Genomic DNA, 19015 nt, shown 5'->3' on the forward strand with positions numbered 1-19015 from the left:
ATCATGAAGTGGAACGACATTTATTGGATATTTCAAACTTTTTTAACAAATCAAAAACTGAAAAATTGGGCGTGCAAAATTATTCAGCCCCCTTAAGTTAATACTTTGTAGCGCCACCTTTTGCTGCGATTACAGCTGTAAGTCGCTTGGGGTATGTCTCTATCAGTTTTGCACATCGAGAGACTGAAATTTTTTCCCATTCCTCCTTGCAAAACAGCTCGAGCTCAGTGAGGTTGGATGGAGAGCATTTGTGAACAGCAGTTTTCAGTTCTTTCCACAGATTCTCGATTGGATTCAGGTCTGGACTTTGACTTGGCCATTCTAACACCTGGATATGTTTATTTTTGAACCATTCCATTGTAGATTTTGCTTTATGTTTTGGATCATTGTCTTGTTGGAAGACAAATCTCCATCCCAGTCTCAGGTCTTTTGCAGACTCCATCAGGTTTTCTTCCAGAATGGTCCTGTATTTGGCTCCATCCATCTTCCCATCAATTTTAACCATCTTCCCTGTCCCTGCTGAAGAAAAGCAGGCCCAAACCATGATGCTGCCACCACCATGTTTGACAGTGGGGATGGTGTGTTCAGCTGTGTTGCTTTTACGCCAAACATAACGTTTTGCATTGTTGCCAAAAAGTTCAATTTTGGTTTAATCTGACCAGAGCACATTCTTCCACATGTTTGGTGTGTCTCCCAGGTGGCTTGTGGAAAACTTTAAACAACACTTTTTATGGATATCTTTAAGAAATGGCTTTCTTCTTGCCACTCTTCCATAAAGGCCAGATTTGTGCAATATACGACTGATTGTTGTCCTATGGACAGAGTCTCCCTCCTCAGCTGTAGATCTCTGCAGTTCATCCAGAGTGATCATGGGCCTCTTGGCTGCATCTCTGATCAGTCTTCTCCTTGTATGAGCTGAAAGTTTAGAGGGACGGCCAGGTCTTGGTAGATTTGCAGTGGTCTGATACTCCTTCCATTTCAATATTATCGCTTGCACAGTGCTCCTTGGGATGTTTAAAGCTTGGGAAATCTTTTTGTATCCAAATCCGGCTTTAAACTTCTTCACAACAGTATCTCGGACCTGCCTGGTGTGTTCCTTGTTCTTCATGATGCTCTCTGCGTTTTTAACGGACCTCTGAGACTATCACAGTGCAGGTGCATTTATACGGAGACTTGATTACACACAGGTGGATTGTATTTATCATCATTAGTCATTTAGGTCAACATTGGATCATTCAGAGATCCTCACTGAACTTCTGGAGAGAGTTTGCTGCACTGAAAGTAAAGGGGCTGAATAATTTTGCACGCCCAATTTTTCAGTTTTGATTTGTTAAAAAAGTTTGAAATATCCAATAAATGTCGTTCCACTTCATGATTGTGTCCCACTTGTTGTTGATTCTTCACAAAAAAATACAGTTTTACATCTTTATGTTTGAAGCCTGAAATGTGGCAAAAGGTTGCAAAGTTCAAGGGGGCCGAATACTTTCGCAAGGCACTGTAGCTAAAGGGAATTTACAAACACACTCTAAGTGTCTGGTTTGGGCCTAAACTTGGACTGTTCATTCAAATCATTCAACTGAAATTGATACTCTGGCAACATGTTCACTGCAAACAGAAGCCTTGTTTAACCTGCCAGTGATCCTCTGTACCAGGGATACACAACTTTTTGAAGAATCAGTTCCAGAACCTTGAAACACAGCAAAAAAATATCACATCTTATAACAACATAACCACTTAAGAATGCACAAAATAAGGAGATCTTTTCAATGTCCCATACCTCTACCTAAAGAGAGGCATCCACTTGAGGGAACTTTCATGTCCAGCCATGGTTGATAGTTCTCTAGAAGTAAGGTTGGTCTGTCGATAGATAAATATTAAGATAAATAATGCCAATTAACTGATAAATATTGATAAAACCATTAGTCCAACCTTTTGTCACATATAGCCAAATTAATAAAAGTGCTCAAGTGGGACCCTTTCAATTCCATGATGTGCGGCAGTATACTATTTGGCCAATGGGAGGCAGTAAAACATAAGACTGATGGTACTTCATTCATTTATTACTGTGTTGCGTGAATCTATTAAAATGAACCGTAAACTCAGAGGCCTTCTCAGAGACTTAACAGTAGGAACAGTACATTCTTCATTCTCAAACTCACAGAAATACAATATGACCTAATAGACATTCAGTCACACACATCTTTTGTAGCAGCGGACTTACAGTGGGGCAAAAAAGTATTTAGTCAGCCACCAATTGTGCAAGTTCTCCCACTTAAAAAGATGAGAGAGGCCTGTAATTTTCATCATCGGTACACTTCAACTATGACAGACAAAATGAGAAAAAAAATCCAGAAAATCACATTGTATGATTTTTAATGAATTTATTTGCAAATTATGGTGGAAAATAAGTATTTGGTCACCTACAAACAAGCTAGATTTCTGGCTCTCACAGACCTGTAACTTCTTCTTTAAGAGGCTCCTCTGTCCTCCACTCGTTACCTGTATTAATGGCAAGTGTTTGAACTTGTTATCAGTATAAAAGACACCTGTCCACAACCTCAAACAGTCACACTCCAAAGTCCACTATGGCCAAGACCAAAGAGCTGTCAAAGGACACCAGAAACAAAATTGTAGACCTGCACCAGGCTGGGAAGACTGAATCTGCAATAGGTAAGCAGCTTGGTTTGAAGAAATCAACTGTGGTAGCAATTATTAGGAAATGGAAGACATACAAGACCACTGATAATCTCCCTCAATCTGGGGCTCCACGCAAGATCTCACCCCGTGGGGTCAAAATGATCACAAGAACGGTGAGCAAAAATTCCAGAACCACACGGGTGGACCTAGTGAATGACCTGCAGAGAGCTGGGACCAAAGTAACAAAGCCTACCATCAGTAACACACTATGCCGCCAGGGACTCAAATCCTGCAGTGCCAGACGTGTCCCCCTGCTTAAGCCAGTACATGTCCAGGCCCGTCTGAAGTTCGCTAGAGAGCATTTGGATGATCCAGAAGAAGATTGGGAGAATGTCATATGGTCAGATGAAACCAAAATATAACCTTTTGGTTAAAACTCAACTCGTCGTGTTTGGAGGACAAAGAATGCTGAGTTGCATCCATAGAACACCATGCCTACTGTGAAGCATGGGGGTGGAAACATCATGCTTTGGGGCTATTTTTCTGCAAAGGGACCAGGACGACTGATCTGTGTAAAGGACAGAACAAATGGGGCCATGTATCGTGAGATTTTGAGTGAAAACCTCCTTCCATCAGCAAGGGCATTGAAGATGAAACGTGGCTGGGTCTTTCAGCATGACAATGATCCCAAACACACAGCCCGGGCAACGAAGGAGTGTCTTCGTAAGAAGCATTTCAAGGTCCTGGAGTGGCCTAGCCAGTCTCCAGATCTCAACCCGATAGAAAATCTTTGGAGGGAGTTGAAAGTCCGTGTTGCCCAGCAACAGACCCAAACGTCACTGCTCTAGAGGAGATCTGCATGGAGAAATGGGCCAAAATATACCAGCAACAGTGTGTGAAAACCTTGTGAAGACTTACAGAAAACGTTTGACCTCTGTCATTGCCAACAAAGGGTATATAACAAAGTATTGAGATGTCAGAATAATAGTAAAGAGAATAATTTAATTCAGATTTAATTTTATCACATCCCCAGTGGGTCAGAAGTTTACATACACTCAATTAGTATTTGGTAGCATTGCCTTTAAATTGTTTAACTTGGGTCAAACGTTTCGGGTAGCCTTCCACAAGCTTCCCACAATAAGTTGGGTGAATTTTGATCCATTCCTCCTGAAAGAGCTGGTGTAACTGAGTCAAGTTTGTAGACATCCTTGCTCGCACATGCTTTTTCAGTTCTGCCCACACATTTTCTATGGGATTGAGGTCAGGGCTTTGTGATGGCCACTCCAACACCTTGACTTTGTTGTCCTTAAGCCATTTTGCCACAACTTTGGAAGTAGGCTTGGGGTCATTGTCCATTTGTAAGACCCATTTGCGACCAAGATTTAACTTCCAGAATGATGTCTTGAGATGTTGCTTCAATATATCCACATTATTTTTCTCCCTCATGATGCCATCTATTTTATGAAATGCACCAGCCCTTCCTGCACCAATGCACCCCCACAACATGATGCTGCCACCCCCGGGCTTCCCAGTTGGGATGGTGTTCTCACGGCTTGCAAGCCTCCCCCTTTTCCTCCAAACATAACGATGGTCATTATGGCCAAACAGTTCTATTTTTGTTTCATCAGACCAGAGGACATTTATCCAAAAAGTACAACATTTGTCCCCATGTGCAATTGCAAACCGTAGTCTGGATTTTTTATGGTGGTTTTGGAGCAGTGGCTTCTTCCTTGCTGAGCGGCCTTTCAGGTTATGTCGATAAAGGACTCGTTTTACTGTGGATATACTGTAGATACCTTTGTACCTGTTTCCTCCAGCATCTTCACAAGGTCCTTTGCTGTTGTTCTGGGATTGATTTGCACATTTTGCACCAAAGTACGTTCATCTCTAGGAGACATAACACGTCTCCATCCTGAGCGGTATGACGGCTGCGTGGTCCCATGGTGTTTTTACTTGCGTTCAATTGTTTGTACAGATGAACGTGGTACCTTCAGGCTTTGGTTTAGGTAGTACCTTCAGGCGTTTGAAATTGTAGACCTTGTGGAGGTCAACTATTTTTTTCCTGAGGTCTTGGTTGATTTCTTTTGATTTTCCCAGGATATCAAGCAAAGAGGCACTGAGTTTGAAGGTAGGCCTTGAAATACATCCACAGGTACACCTCCAATTGACATCAAATTATATAAATTAGCCTATCAGAATCTTCTAAAGCCATGACATAATTTTCTGGAATTTTCCAAGCTGTTTGAAGGAGCAGTCAACTTTGTGTATGTAAACTTCTGACTCACTGGAATTGTGATATAGTGAATTATAAGTGAAATAATCTGTCTGTAAACAATTGTTGGAAAAATGACTTGTGTCATGCACAAAGTGGATGTCCTAACCAATTTACCAGAACTATAGTTTGTTTACAAGAAATGTGTGGAGTGGTTGAAAAATGAGTTTTAATGCCTACAACCTAAGTGTATGTAAACTTCCGACTTCAACTGTAATACGAATTGTAATTTATAACATATGATACAAAATGGTTGATGGACATCCACAAATTATTACGTACCATACGAAACATAACGTTGTGGAAAGAGTTCGCAAAAATACTCTCCTAACCTGCGACGAAAAGCGCAGCCATGGGTGGGTCTGAGAGGTCATAGGCGCACCCACTGGGTAGCCAGGTCCAGTCAATCAGAATGAGTTTTTCCCCACAAAAGGGCTTTATTACTGACATAAATAGTTCTGTTTCATCATCTGTCTGGGTGGTTGGTCTCAGACGATCCCACAGGTGAGAAGCTGGATGTGGAGGTCCTGGGCTGATATGGTCTGCGGTTGTGAGGCCTGTTGGACGTATCACCAAATTCTCTAAAACAACATTGCTTATGGTAGAGAAATTAACAAATTCTCTGGCAACAGCTCTAGTGGACATTCTTGCAGTCAGCATGCCAATTACATGCTCCCTCAAAACTTTAGACATCTGTGGCATTGTGTTGTGTGACAAAACTGCACATTTTAGAATGGCATTTTATTGTTCCCAGCACAAGGTACACCTGTGTAATGATTATGCTGTTTAATCAGATTCTTGATATTCCACACCTGTCAGGTGGATGGTTTATTTTAGCAAAGAAGAATTGCCTACGAGTAGGGATGGAAACAAATGTGTGCAGAACATTTTAGAGAAATAAGCTTTTTGTGCATATGGAACATTTCTGAGATCGTTTATTTTCAGCACATGAAACATGGGACCAACACTTTACATGTTGCGTTTATGTTTTTGTTCAGTATACAAATACGTAGATATTACAAAGAGGAAAAAATGCTCAATCTCCAGATGAGTACGAGGTGGGAGTTTAAGTACTATTCTTACAAGCTGTTTGGCTGTTACCTTATTCTTTAGATGTTTGGGGCTGCTGTTGAACCATGATGTGCAGGCATAATCAAAGTGACACTGGACTAGTGCAGAAGATTTTAATTTACCAGACATTTAAGAAATTTGACAGACATCCATATGCATTCAGAGTCAACCTGGCACAGCCAGCACCATGATTGTCACTAACTGGATCGTAGTCCGTAACAAAAAGGGAGACAACGCAGAGATCAAGGAATAACAAAAATATATTTTTAAAAATATATAGAAAGCAAAAGGACAAAACAAAATAAACAGTGGTCAGTCACGTGACTCTTCTAAGGCGGTGTCACAGTTGTGTATTCATTAGATCGGAGCGGGGCACAGATAACGGGATCGCAGGAAAAATACTGACAGATTTCTTTGTAACATCGTTAGCCGGTGCAGCGACTAGGTCGCCACCGCTAATGGAACGCTTCACTGCGCACGCAGAGAACACCTCTGGGAAAATGCGCGCGCTCATCCATTCAAAAGACCGCTAGACGGAAACCACTAGCGGTGGAGACAATAGGCCAAACACGCTCACCGGCCAAATTATTCCCCGAATCAGTCTCAGCAGAGAAGGGTAACACAGACTAACACAAACGACTCAAAGGCACCTGGGTCCCTCAGGATCGTCACGAAAGGTAAACGATCTGGGTCAATTGGGACTTTCACTGCTGGCGAAACGGAGTGATAGGAGTGAACAGATGTGGGACCGGCGCTGCTAATGCTGTAGGCTTGATTTAACTTTAGCGCAAGTACTGAATTTACCCTTAGCCCTGAGAACAGGACATTCATTTTTTCCAATGACCTGAACAATGACAGGAGTGACACTTGACTTATTAAGTAAGCTTTACCCTGTCTACGATACTGGTTCCCAATTGGGAATCAACCCTCCCACGTTCAGCTGAAACGGTGGCGCATGGAACGCAAAAATATTCTTAAAAATATTTAACCTCCACACATTAACAAGTCCAATAGCTCAAATGAAAGATAAACACCTTGTTCATCTAGCCAGCAAGTCAGATTTCTAAAATGTTTTACGGCGAAAACATAGCACATATATATGTAAAACCACCACCAGACACAGCTCATTTCAATAGCCAAAACATGCAATCAACAAACGCAGGATTAAAAAATAAATCGCTCACTAACCTTTTGAAAATCTTCATCAGATGACAGTAATATGACATGTTACACAGTACATATTTTTTTTTTTTCAATAATATGCCATTTATATCCATAAATGTCCATTTACAGTGAGTTCACGTTCAGAAATTACTCAAAAATGCCCGCAGGAAATCTATGTAGCGCGGCAAGATAACGTAAATAGACATCATAAACTTTGACTAAATATACATGTTCTACATATAGTTAGAAAGATACACTGCTTCTTTATGCAACCGCTGTGTTAGATTTATTTTTAACGTTACAGAAATCGCACACTATTCCATATGCTGAGACAGCGCTCAGTTCCAAGCTACATTTCCACGTAATGTTGGAGTCAACAGAAACACAGATTTAAGTATAAATATTCCCTTACCTTCGATGGTCTTCGTTCAGAATGTTCTGGAAGGCTTCATACTTACCCAATACATCGTTTGGTTTCAAGTCTTGCGTCTTTGTATTAGCTACTGCTAATAACATCAGCTGAAATGCACCCAAAACGTCCTCTGGTCCGGAAAAGTTGCGCATCAAAACTTCAAAATTACATATTATATGTCGACTAAACAGGTCAAACTAAGTGCAGAAGCAAGCTTTATGATGTTTTAGACACGCAAAACAAACTTCAATTCAATCGGCCATCGTCTGCTCTTCTCTTGAGTGCTGGAACAAAGGAATGGCTGGGACCAATTCGCGCCCATACGCACAGCCTATTCTCTCGTGGCACGCACTAATTTCACTCCCATAGGGTCAATTCTCGCGGGATTTGAACGATTCAAAGCTCTAATGAAAGAGGACATCTAGCGGAAGAGATAGAAAGTGTCCCCAGAATCATAACTGGTTGGGAAGGGTGGGGGCCATGACGTCAAAGTTGCTCCAACTTTCATGGCCACAAAAACTAGTTTGGAAGAATGCCTGCCCTGTGAGTTCTGCTATACTTACAGACATAATTCCAACGGTTTTAGAATCTTTAGAGTGTTTTCTATCCAATAATAATTTTTATTTGCATATATTAGCAATTTTTGACAGATTTTTTTTCCAGTTTACTAGGGGTACCCAATCTCTCCAAAGGGGGCGTATGTCTGCCATATCCTTAACAGGGTTACCACAGGAGCCAGGCTCAACCCTAGATGAATGAAGCTCTGCCCGTAAACCAGAGGGTCTCAGTGGGCCAGGCCAAAATCTCTGAACGTCCCCACTCCCTCCAAATACGGGGCTCTGCAAAGCCACTTGTGTGTCAAAACATACTCATCCGCCAAAACCGAAGCTTCGGAGAAATGTTTCGATCTTTAATGTACGTGGTTATACGATTAGGGATTGTGTCCTTAAATAGCTCTAGCATAATCAGATCACACAGCCCCTGGAAAGTCGTAACCGCAGAGGCGGAACCACACATTTAAACTGAGGATAACTCTTGCGCAAACTCAACATGTCTGTTTATCAGCCTTTTTTATAGTTCTAAATCGTTGACGTAAGCCTCAGGAACCAATTCATAAATCTGTAACAGCCATTTTAACCTTATCATAGCTGACACTGTCAGAGATCAAGGAATAACAAAAATATTTTTATTAACTAAAGTAAACTATATACAATTAACAATGGTGAGTGGTTGCATGCATAGACAGTGCCAAAACAAACAAACCACAAAATTCCACAAACAAATATATGTCTGCATGTAATCTCCTCAAATGGGGGAAAGGTGTATTTATCCCCGGGACACGCCCGGGCCCAAGTGTGTGAGATTTCGCTGACGACCCTCCCGGCTCCGCCCACCGACATCCTATGTCAAGTCTGAGACTTCCTCACCTCAAGTTCAACTGTCAGTCAGTTGGAGAGCCAGAGCGCACTGCCTTCCTATCATAGGCCTGCAGTAACTAAAGTTTAATAATAGCCACACCATACCTTCACAAATGTTTCTAAAATGTATTATGGTAATATCAAAAGTTAAGCTATTGTTTATAGGGAAAGTATGTGCAGAAGAGTGAATTTAAACCAGAGAAGAAAAAAAACTACCCTCCCCCGTGCCGCCCCCGAAAAAGTCAACCTTCCCCAAAACAAAAAAAATTAAAGAAAACTCACCCCTATTTTGGAACACCCATGTCCCTTCATTACATTTCGAGCTGTCCCTTAGCGGAAGACTTGCTTGTGTCAACAATGGCTTCCCCATGCATTCACGGTCTTTGTATTTATGAATATTAATCATACACCCAACATGTGTTTTCGTCATCAAAATAACGGGAGTCGGTCTTCGCCATGCTTGTCACCTCCGGTTCATTATGGGATCACGCAACATTGTTGGCCGTTATTTTTTTTATAGCCTATACGTAGACATCACCTTCTATCATAACGATACACAATATTCTAAAAGCAAAGCATATATTAATCTCTACAACGCTCATTTCATGTTGCAGCAGGCTGACGACAAAACCGATGTGTCACTGCCAAGTACTGATCAACGTAATGATTCAATTGAAATCACAGGACAGTACACATGTGCCTCTGGTTGAAGAATCCCTGCGTGAGAAAGTAGTGCTTACTGTGTTGTGTGAATCAGAAAGGATATGTTACAATTCTATGCTATAATCAGTGCATAACTGAGATGGTTCAACAGAAAGTCATACAGAGAGTAAGACACAGATAGAAATCAAAAACTTTATTACAAAAATAAGTTACACTCACCTCCATTTTACAGTATAAAACAATTTATTTGCAGGAATGCAAAAAACGTTGTTGGCCACCAACAATGGTTTAAAACTGCTAACATCTTTTCAAAAGGTGGTTGTAATGATTTTATTGAGGGAGTTAACTGTGTACAAAACCGGATGAATAGTTCGGTATCCTTTTTCGCTATACATGGAATACAAATCATAGCTGCAGTATCCCTTTGACCACAATGACAACGATCCCCCACCCCCCTGAAACAGCTACAGGCACACAGGCAATTCATTTCAATCAAGTGGCTTAACTAAATAGTAGCTGGCTTAGAGTTAGAGGGGGACTGTTCAAGATTTCACATGATTGGGACATTTCTTTTAAACTAAATGGGGGGGGGGGGGGTAACTGACTGAACATAATTATGTTCTATTCTTTTTTTATTTTATTTTTATCCATTGGAGTGGCAAAGGGACACTGCAGGGCTTTTTCAAAGGCAGTTGATGCCTTCGTTGATGTTCAAGCCTTTACAAAAGTAACATTTTCCAAACTATACAACCAGTAACTACAATAATCTGAATAAGCAAGGCAGCTAATTCAGTTGAAAATAGGATAAAAGCAGGGCTTGTTCAGGCTCATCATATGCAATTATTTTGCACGGCCAGTTTGACTGTTTGCAGTGTCAGAACTGCAACAAAATTACTATATTACATTAAGTACTTTCGGGTTGTTCTGCTGCTCTTGTGCATATTTTGTAGGAAACAAGCCCTGCTTTCATCAATATAGTTTCCCTATTTACAGTACAGGCAGGGTAGTTTAATCCTCTGTACTGAGGTAGTTAACCAACCCTTTAAAAGACAAGTTCTGAAAAGAACCACTTTCCTGGAATGCCTGACTTATCCATGCCTGGTGGTCACACCCAAAACCTGCAGATGTTCTCTTCAAACATCCAAATCAAACGATTAAGATTAACATGGATATTCCGACAATAAAAATTCCGATTAGCACAAAAATATACAATAGCATCAAGCTCCTTTGAGCCACTTCAAACTAAAACTTAAAAAGTGCAAATTCTTCAATAATTATCTAAAATGGCATTGGGGGAGGGGGGGGGGGGTGGTGGTGTGTGTGTGTGTGTATCTAAATAATCTGGTGATTGTTTAGGTGGCAGTTTGGGGGAGATGCTTCTGTAAGGCTGGAATATTGGACCATTTCGCTGACTTATCCATCCGTATCCGTTGCCGCTTTTGGTGTAACCCAACACAGTAGGTCAGTCTTCATAGTGACAGGTCAGGATCGGCCTCGAGCCCTTTTCCCTGTTGGCCAAGCAACAGAGACAGAATATAAACATCACTAATGACATTCAATCATTTAACATTATATAAAACTAGTTCAGGGTAATCCTAATATGCAGATCTAAATCTACATATATGCCAATCTAAATATGCAGAGGAACAGACCTTTCAGAGTTGTTGCTCTGAAAGGTGACACCAGTCAAAGCAGTTGTCTTCAAATGTTGAGAATAAGCATACTTGCCCATCAATGGACACAAATCTGAGGACGTCTTCTAGTCATGTATATAATAACCTAAAATGTCCAAAGTGTCCAATCAGATCTTAGCGGTAAACTATCAGCGTAACTAGAGTTACTCCAGGATAGAATAAGTATTTCATCATTTGGACATAAAGCTAAAGACATTTGCATACATAACATTTGTCCAATTTAATGTGAGGGACATCTAGCCCAGCTTTCAAAAGTAGAAATAAAATGGGTCCATCTGTATGACTGATTCCTTACTTTCTAGGCTTATTATATACACACACACCTTGGGTCAATTTATGCCAAATGCAGGTAAAAAAAATATATTTGTATAAAAAGGTAATTCAAGTTAAGGGGGAAAAAGTCCTGTCCAAATAGTATGTTTGCATTTAACATATAGCTGATGGCAAAGATTTGCTTTGACTATTAACACAGCTAGTCCCCATTTACCCAGTGCCCCTTTGGTCCCCTGCACACCTCTGCTTGATCCAGGGCCACTTCCTCCTCGCTGGGAGAAACCCCCTAGTCTGCCCCTGGGCGTGACGGCTCCACGGCCCCGGGAGGATAGGGCACCACCACCACGGGCTCCGCCTCGGGATCGTCCTCGGCCGGGAGATTGGAAGTCCTCATAGCCATAGTAGGGGTCTTCATAGCCGCCCCGGTAGTTGTGGTAGTCGTAGCCATAGTAATCGTAGTAATCGTCATAGCCGTAGTAGTCAGGGGGGTAGGAATAGCCACCACGGCCGCCGCCTCGTCCTCTGCCTCTTGTGGGAGGTGGCATCTGGGGTGGGCCGTAGAAATAGTAATCGTCATACCTGTGAAGAATGGGTAGGCGAGAGGATATGCACTTGTTTAGTAACCATACAGGACACAATAATTTGTTTTTATTATGTTATGTTTTAAACTTCTCTGTTCAGTCACTCAAGAGAACTCAATGATGAAAGGCCACCCAACAATGTAACTAATGAAGGTCTCGAATAACTGCAAATCAATGGTTTGCTTACATTTGTGTTTTAGCCGCTTGCCTCTGGGCTTTGCGTTCTTTCCTCTTCTGATCAGGTGGCTTGGCGAAGACTATTTCAATGTGCTCTCCCTCCAGGTCTTTCCCATTCAGGTCGGCCAAGGCCTGTCAAGATGCAAGTTTAATAACTATTCAAAAAAATGTGCAATTTTTACCACAATTCCGTGATACTCTAGTTAGAGAAATATAAAGACTCCAGCCTGTACCTTGACTGCTCCGTCTCTCTCCTCAAAGTGGATGAAGGCGTAGTCTTTCAGCTTCTTCACCCGCTCCAACTTGCCAAACTGACTGAAGGCCTTTTCAAGTATTTCCTCCGTTACAGTACTCGCAAGGTTCCGGACAAACAGCACTTTCACCTGGGAGGGGAAAAGTAGTGGTGGGTTATCAATCCCGTAAATCCGTTTCTGGCTCTCAGACACGGGTGGTTACCTCTATTCTTACTCCTTGGTCAACAGCCTCCAACACAAATCAGTGTTCTTCTACAAGTTTATGGATAGGCAGAACAAAGATCAAAACACAATTTATTCAGAAGCAAAATGAGCCATGTTATCTTTGCTCCCCATACCTTGGCCATGACTTCAGGATCAGGGTCTTCTATTGGGTCGGCCCACTCCACAGTCACCACATTCCCCCACACCTTGACCTTGCCACTCATCAGCCTGCGGCGGGCCTGAGCTGCAGTTTTGTGGTCTTCGTATTCCAAGAAGCAAAAGCCTCTGTTCTTTTTCTTGTCATCTGGCTGATGGTACAGTATGACATCGTTAAGACCCTCTGTTGAAAGAGGGGCAGAAGGGGAAAGGCATAAAGGGTATCCTAGCTGAACAGTGACCAGTGCACCAGACATCTCGCTCTAGCTCCTCCATATGCAATGCCAAGTAAAAAAAATTGAACTCTGAGTACCTTACTGAAAAGCATACAACAGTTGGCACCAGAAGAGAATATTTCACATTCAAGACTTTATGCAATCAAAGAATGTTCCCTTCAGTTTACTCAAAACATTTAGTGTCTCCTTTATTTGACACAGCTGTTCTCTTTGGACATTGGCCTCGAGAGACTGTTGATTTGTGCCCAGTTAAGTGTCCAGTCAGATCTTAGCGGTAAACTATCAGCGTAAACAGATTTACTCCAGGGTAGAATATATGCATTTCATCATTTGGACACAGAACCACCACATTGGGAATTAACTATTACATTACAAAATATAGCCCTCACATAACTCTTAACTCAGACTAAACGCAATCTAACACACTAGTGCAGGCCTGACAATCCTTGTCCTGGAGGGCCCAAGCACTGTTTTTCATCCTCTTCTAATCAGGGACAGATTCAGACCTGGGACACCAGGTGAGTGCAATTAACTGCCAGGTGAAACAAAAAACAGAGGTGTTTTGTCCCTCCAGGACCAGGATTGGGCAGCCCTGCTCTAGTGCTTGATCATGATTGGTGCATTCAGTAATAGTAAGGCAAAGTCTACAGACAGTTGTCAAAGTTACTGCTAAGCCAAGGAAACGATCACTTTTGCCAAAACAACATGACTGGCCTTTCAAAATGTCCAGAGGATCATTCAACCTTACCTGTGACTTTAGCAAACTCTTCCACAATCTGATCTTTTGTTTTACTCTTGGGGATGGAACCAACGAACAGTCTATTATTGGCCACAGAGATGCACACGCCAATATGTTTGCCGGGTCGAATTTCATTGTTGTTACACTGTGGGGAGAGAATAAGAGAGTTCATGACATGGTTGGGTGGGCTTAAATTCTCCATTCCTACTGTTCTGTCAGGAGAGAAGTTTACCACAAGTGTTTCATACCAGCTTGACAGCCTCCTGTGCCGCCTCTTTAGTGCAGAAAGTGACAAAGGCGTAACCTCTGTTGAGGCCACTGAGTGGATCCATCATCAGACGCAGGTCCCAAATGGGCCCAGCTTTCTCAAACAGAGGTACCAGCTCATCCTCAAATAGATCTCTGGGGATCTTGCCAACAAAAATCTGAGATGATAGCAAAATGGAGGTTATCTTGGTGTGAAAGAAACATTGTTAAAATAAATCTCCAAAATACAGAATTAATGTGTCCAGTCAGATCTTAGTGGTAAACCATCAATGCAACTGAAGTCACTCCAGGAAAAAGTACATGATTTCATCATTTGGACACAGAATGCAGAAACACCATCCACACTGAGGAAAACTATTACACACTAATCAAACACTATTTAAATATTGTAGAGACATACCTCTGTACCGATCGTGGGCTGTGTCCCTGAGTGATCCGACTCCGGGGGAGGGCCTCCATACTTCCGCTGACCCGTTGTCACGTCAAGTGTGTAGCCAGTTCTCTCCAGCAGGGCCTGTTCATTTAAATAACATAATTAAGGTCAAACACCCTCCAGAGAACAACTGCACATCATAAAATAATGATGCCTTTATAAAATCTCTACGACTGCTTATTTCAAGAATATTTGTTAAAACCATACTTTGATTTTGGCCTCATCTGGTCCTTTGCTGGAGTCTGAGACTTTGGTCCCCTGTTTCTCCCTCTGTCTGTATGTCTTCATAACTCCACAAAGAAAGGCACTTTTGTTCTGTTGAGTAAAAAAATGCAACAAATTTAACAAAAAAATAAAAATAAATAATCAATACATATACTTTATAGCAGTGTTTCCCAACCCTGGTCCTCAAGTACCCACAACAGTACATATTTTCATTGTAGCCTGGACAAACACACCTCATTTAGCTCATTCAGGGCTTGATGATTAGTTGAGAAGTTGAATCAGGTGTGCTACTTCGGGGTTACAATAAAAATGTGTACTGTTGGGGGTACTCAAGGACCAGGGTTGGGAAACACTGCTTTAGATGGTGAAATGGTGGCATTTAATTTAAAGAAGCATAGTGCAGTCTAATCATTTACATTTGAGTCATTTAGTAGACGCTCTTAACCAGAGCGACACAGTAGTGAGCATACATTTTCATACTAATCATGCAGCTGACCCAACTTCTACTACGCCGTCCCCCTCCAAACATACCTGGACATGTGAGAGGTCGCTGTCCTTGAACTGCAACAGAACTTGCAGAGCACCTTCTTCGTTGAACTCTTTCAGAGCCTCGATCGCTCTATCATCTAAGTCACTGTGAGATACTAAACCTGAGGAGACACCAGAAAACATCCATTACTAGCAGGAACAGAACTACGGGATCTCTTCTCAAAACGGATCTAGCCGCAATGCATGTTTGGAGGTATCAAAGTTCTTATTTTTGTGGCTATAACTGCGTTGGGGATCTCTGAAATTTTGAATGCAGTCATACTTCAGATAACATTGTCAGATTTTTTGGGGGACAAAGTGCATTGAGTAACAGCACCTTCAACCCTTGCAGAACTAATCACAACAGATGTGATGTAACAGTCCTCTGCACTGTGCGTTCCTAATGAGCGTGTCCACATTCTGCTCTTGGAAGACCCATCACCTGTCCCAGCCACCGACAGCTGCTGCCATTGTTCCTGCATGCGCCCATCTGGCTGAATTCTCTGCCTGAGACTGTACAGAGAGACCTCCGCCGAACTGTGGCCTAACTCGCCGCTCATCTGTGCTGATACACTTGAATTCTTAAACACAACACTTGCCGTGTCGCCAGTGGTCTCTGCCCAGATGTACCTCTAAGACAACGGAAATGTAGACATGACATTTATTTCACACCGATATTGGTGGTGTCCAAATTCTCTTTTTTCATAACACTGCAGTACCCATTTTGGTAGGAAACCACAAAAAGTTGCTTGAGGATCCCAATTCCCACATTCAAAATGTAATGTAATACATGACAGCACATGCAATAGCAAAAATTTAAATTATGTATACAAATATGCTGGGTATTCAGTGTGCCTTACCTGCTATGTAAATTTCATCTAGTTTTTCAGCAACTTTCTGTGGTAAACCAGCTTCTAATAAAGTCTGGAAGTGTTCAGAATGGGTAACTGCAGCAGTGGTGTCCATTGGTTCTTCTGGACCATTTCCATTAATATGTTCTGTGGCCATGTCTCCAGAAATCTGTGCAAATGCAATGAGCCAAATTAATGCTGGGTCAAGTGCAAGGCTGTTGAGAGCTTTTGGGGGATGTCACGTTCAACAGGCACACATGGGTCCATGTGGTCCCTTACAGTGGAATCAGGTCACATTTTAATTACAATATTTGATTTTGCATGTCTAGCAAATTTGATAATGCTGACACTTATGAATACCAATGATTTTTAAAAAGTTTAACTGCATACGTTAATTTCATTTCCATTTGTGAGGACAGTTAGCTAGGCTACATGGTAAAATGTGTGTACACGCAATTACATATTTCCCGCCTTTGACTAGGTTTGAAGAACACATTTGCACAACACGCTAACTAACATTTACAAGGGCTTGGCCTGATTGCTAAATGATAAATTAGTCTACTGATTGCTGACTTCAGCACTAACTAACGTTATAGTTGATACACGTGTTCCATCGGCAGTGTAACTACCACCAGTTTCCGGTAGTTAGCAAGCCGGTCAACAAGCATGTGTACAGGAGTATACTACGTGGTCGACTATTAACAATGGTTATAACAAATGTTTGATACGTTGTCTCAAGACACTGACGCTGTATTAACTAGTAAGCAAACTTAGCGAGCATAAATGTAAGTCAAATTGAACTCCCGTTATTTCATTGCAGCCAATATCTAACTAATCCATTTAGCTGGGTTGCTAAGTAGTTATCTATATCAACCAAAAACGCATAGTTAGCATTGTGGCCTAACGTTAGCCAACGTCAACTAGCTAGCTGCGTTATCCAAATACTGTATATAGCCCAACAACTTAACGTTAGCTAGCTAACCAACGTTAGCTAAATAATAGCATGCGGTACTAACTAGCTAATGATAGTCCTCACGCTGTCAAGTCAATAACAAACCTTACTAGCTAAGCATGCCAGTTGGCGGGATGTAATGAAATGTTTTATTAGCCAACATTGGTTAGCTGAAGAACTAGCTCGCGAGTTGCAATAAAACTATGGCAGAAGGCAATCCTCTTGAAGTTTGCACGCTCACGCGTTGCTCCTTGGCAGGCTGGGTTAGCCACGGGCTGGGCTAGCCCGTGACAATGAACATGTGTCATTCCTGATCTGTCAGAATTAGCTCACTTGGCTAAATTAGCTATCTAGCAACATTAAAAACATGATAGCTCATATGTAACTTGCTGGTTGACATAATTTGGCTCGAATGTCATAGGTTGATGTTACCAGCATCTTGGGTTTAACAGAGGCCTTCTTGTAGTATGCTAGCTAGCTTCGTGGTTTGTCAACGTGCCGCCACATAGGGAGAGTCCATTTTCAAAAAGCCGGTCTGTAGAACCCGTCCCAACCACCAGTTTCCACATTGTTTGAAACACCACAAGCTCACAGACTTTAGCTATACATTGTACTATGATCACGTGACCAGTTAGTAGTATTCATCATACCTGCCGATGGATCACCAACTTGTATGGTGTTGATTGTTTCGGAAGGAAAATGTGAGAATTAAAAGAGGAAAAAGTGTAAAAACTCCCGGCACTGGTCCGGCTCCACTCATTCACTCTTGAGGATGTAAAATGGCTGCCACGTTCACGCGGTTTCTACTAGTTACCACAGCCACAAAGTAAAACAATATTTTAAAATGGCTTTCGTAAACATTAATTAAAACAAAAAACTGATTTTGGGGTTTAATTTAAGGTTAGGGTTAGACATCCGGTTAGCACTGTGGTTAGGTTTAGGTTCAAAATAACATGTTAAGAAGATTAATTATAGAACAAGGCGGGGTTTATGACTTTGTGGCAGTGGTAACTAGCGAAGACCCGTTCACGCCGCGAGTTTTTTCTCATCGATGGGGTTTCTTAGACACCCATGCACGGGCTTGCCTAGTGGAGTGGCAGATGATCAAGGTTTTGTATGGAAGGCCATTCCCGCCACGATTTTTTAAAACGTCGATAGCTACTGTCTAAACATTGACATACTAACTAAAAATGTCGAGATAGCTTCTTCATTTGTAGCATTATATGGCGATTTCCATCTATCCATGCTGCAGAGATCAACAGAGCAGGGCTGCCAGCAGACGAGCTGGCATATGCCCCAACACTTTGGATTCAGTTTAATACAAAATATTGACACGCGTTGATTAAAGGGACAAACGACTATTGAGACTGATTTGTCACATGATTTGCCAACTCGTGCACAATTAATCTGTGATTCAGTTCATTAGCCTACTGAGAACAATCAAAGCTGCAGGTAGGCAAGAAAAGCCTTTTCGCTCCGTTTGCCTCTGCCCACTGTAAACAAAGCGGTAACATCAAATCAAATTTATTTATATAGCCCTTTGTACATCAGCTGATATCTCAAAGTGCTGTACAGAAACCCAGCCTAAAACCCCAAACAGCAAGCAATGCAGGTGTAGAAGCACGGTGGGAAAAACTCCCTAGAAAGCAACAAACCTAGGAAGAAACCTAGAGAGGAACCAGGCTATGTGGGGTGGCCAGTCCTCTTCTGGCTGTGCCGGGTGGAGATTATAACAGAACATGGCCAAGATGTTCATAAATGACCAGCATGGTCAAATAATAATAATCACAGGCAGAACAGTTGAAACT

The 19015-nt window shown here is 41.8% G+C and overlaps 1 protein-coding gene across 4 annotated transcripts; it reads right to left on the reverse strand.

Moving 5' to 3' along the window:
• Positions 1–9812: 9812 nt before the first annotated feature.
• On the reverse strand, positions 9813–18439 carry LOC110498127 (heterogeneous nuclear ribonucleoprotein Q). 4 transcript variants are annotated; one of them, XM_021574726.2, is made up of 12 exons: positions 17858–18439; positions 16265–16424; positions 15408–15526; positions 14859–14966; positions 14619–14732; positions 14200–14376; positions 13961–14096; positions 12955–13160; positions 12596–12745; positions 12373–12494; positions 11819–12183; positions 9813–11145 (listed from the first exon to the last, which is right to left on the reverse strand). In XM_021574726.2, exons 2-12 carry the CDS (start codon positions 16410–16412, stop codon positions 11120–11122), a joined length of 1671 nt encoding a protein of 556 aa, XP_021430401.1. In that variant the 5' UTR covers positions 16413–16424; positions 17858–18439; the 3' UTR covers positions 9813–11119. The 4 variants fall into 4 exon arrangements, with proteins under 4 accessions (XP_021430401.1, XP_021430400.1, XP_021430402.1 ...); XM_021574725.2 differs by lacking the exon at positions 17858–18439 and adding an exon at positions 17640–17787; XM_021574727.2 differs by lacking the exon at positions 17858–18439 and adding an exon at positions 17640–17786 and having other exon boundaries at positions 11846–12183.
• Between the last annotated feature and the right edge of the window lie 576 nt (positions 18440–19015).

This window comes from Oncorhynchus mykiss, chromosome 19, assembly GCF_013265735.2.
Source record: "Oncorhynchus mykiss isolate Arlee chromosome 19, USDA_OmykA_1.1, whole genome shotgun sequence".
In the NCBI taxonomy this organism is placed as follows: Eukaryota; Metazoa; Chordata; class Actinopteri; order Salmoniformes; family Salmonidae; genus Oncorhynchus; species Oncorhynchus mykiss.

Bases quoted from the DNA above. Each gene is read 5' to 3' on its own strand.
- LOC110498127 (XM_021574725.2), bottom strand. The intron at 13,161-13,960 runs GTAAGGTTGAAT...CTCTTTCAACAG, and splicing joins AGAGTTTGCTAAAGTCACAG to AGGGTCTTAACGATGTCATA. The intron at 12,746-12,954 runs GTATGGGGAGCA...TTCCCCTCCCAG, and splicing joins ATCCTGAAGTCATGGCCAAG to GTGAAAGTGCTGTTTGTCCG.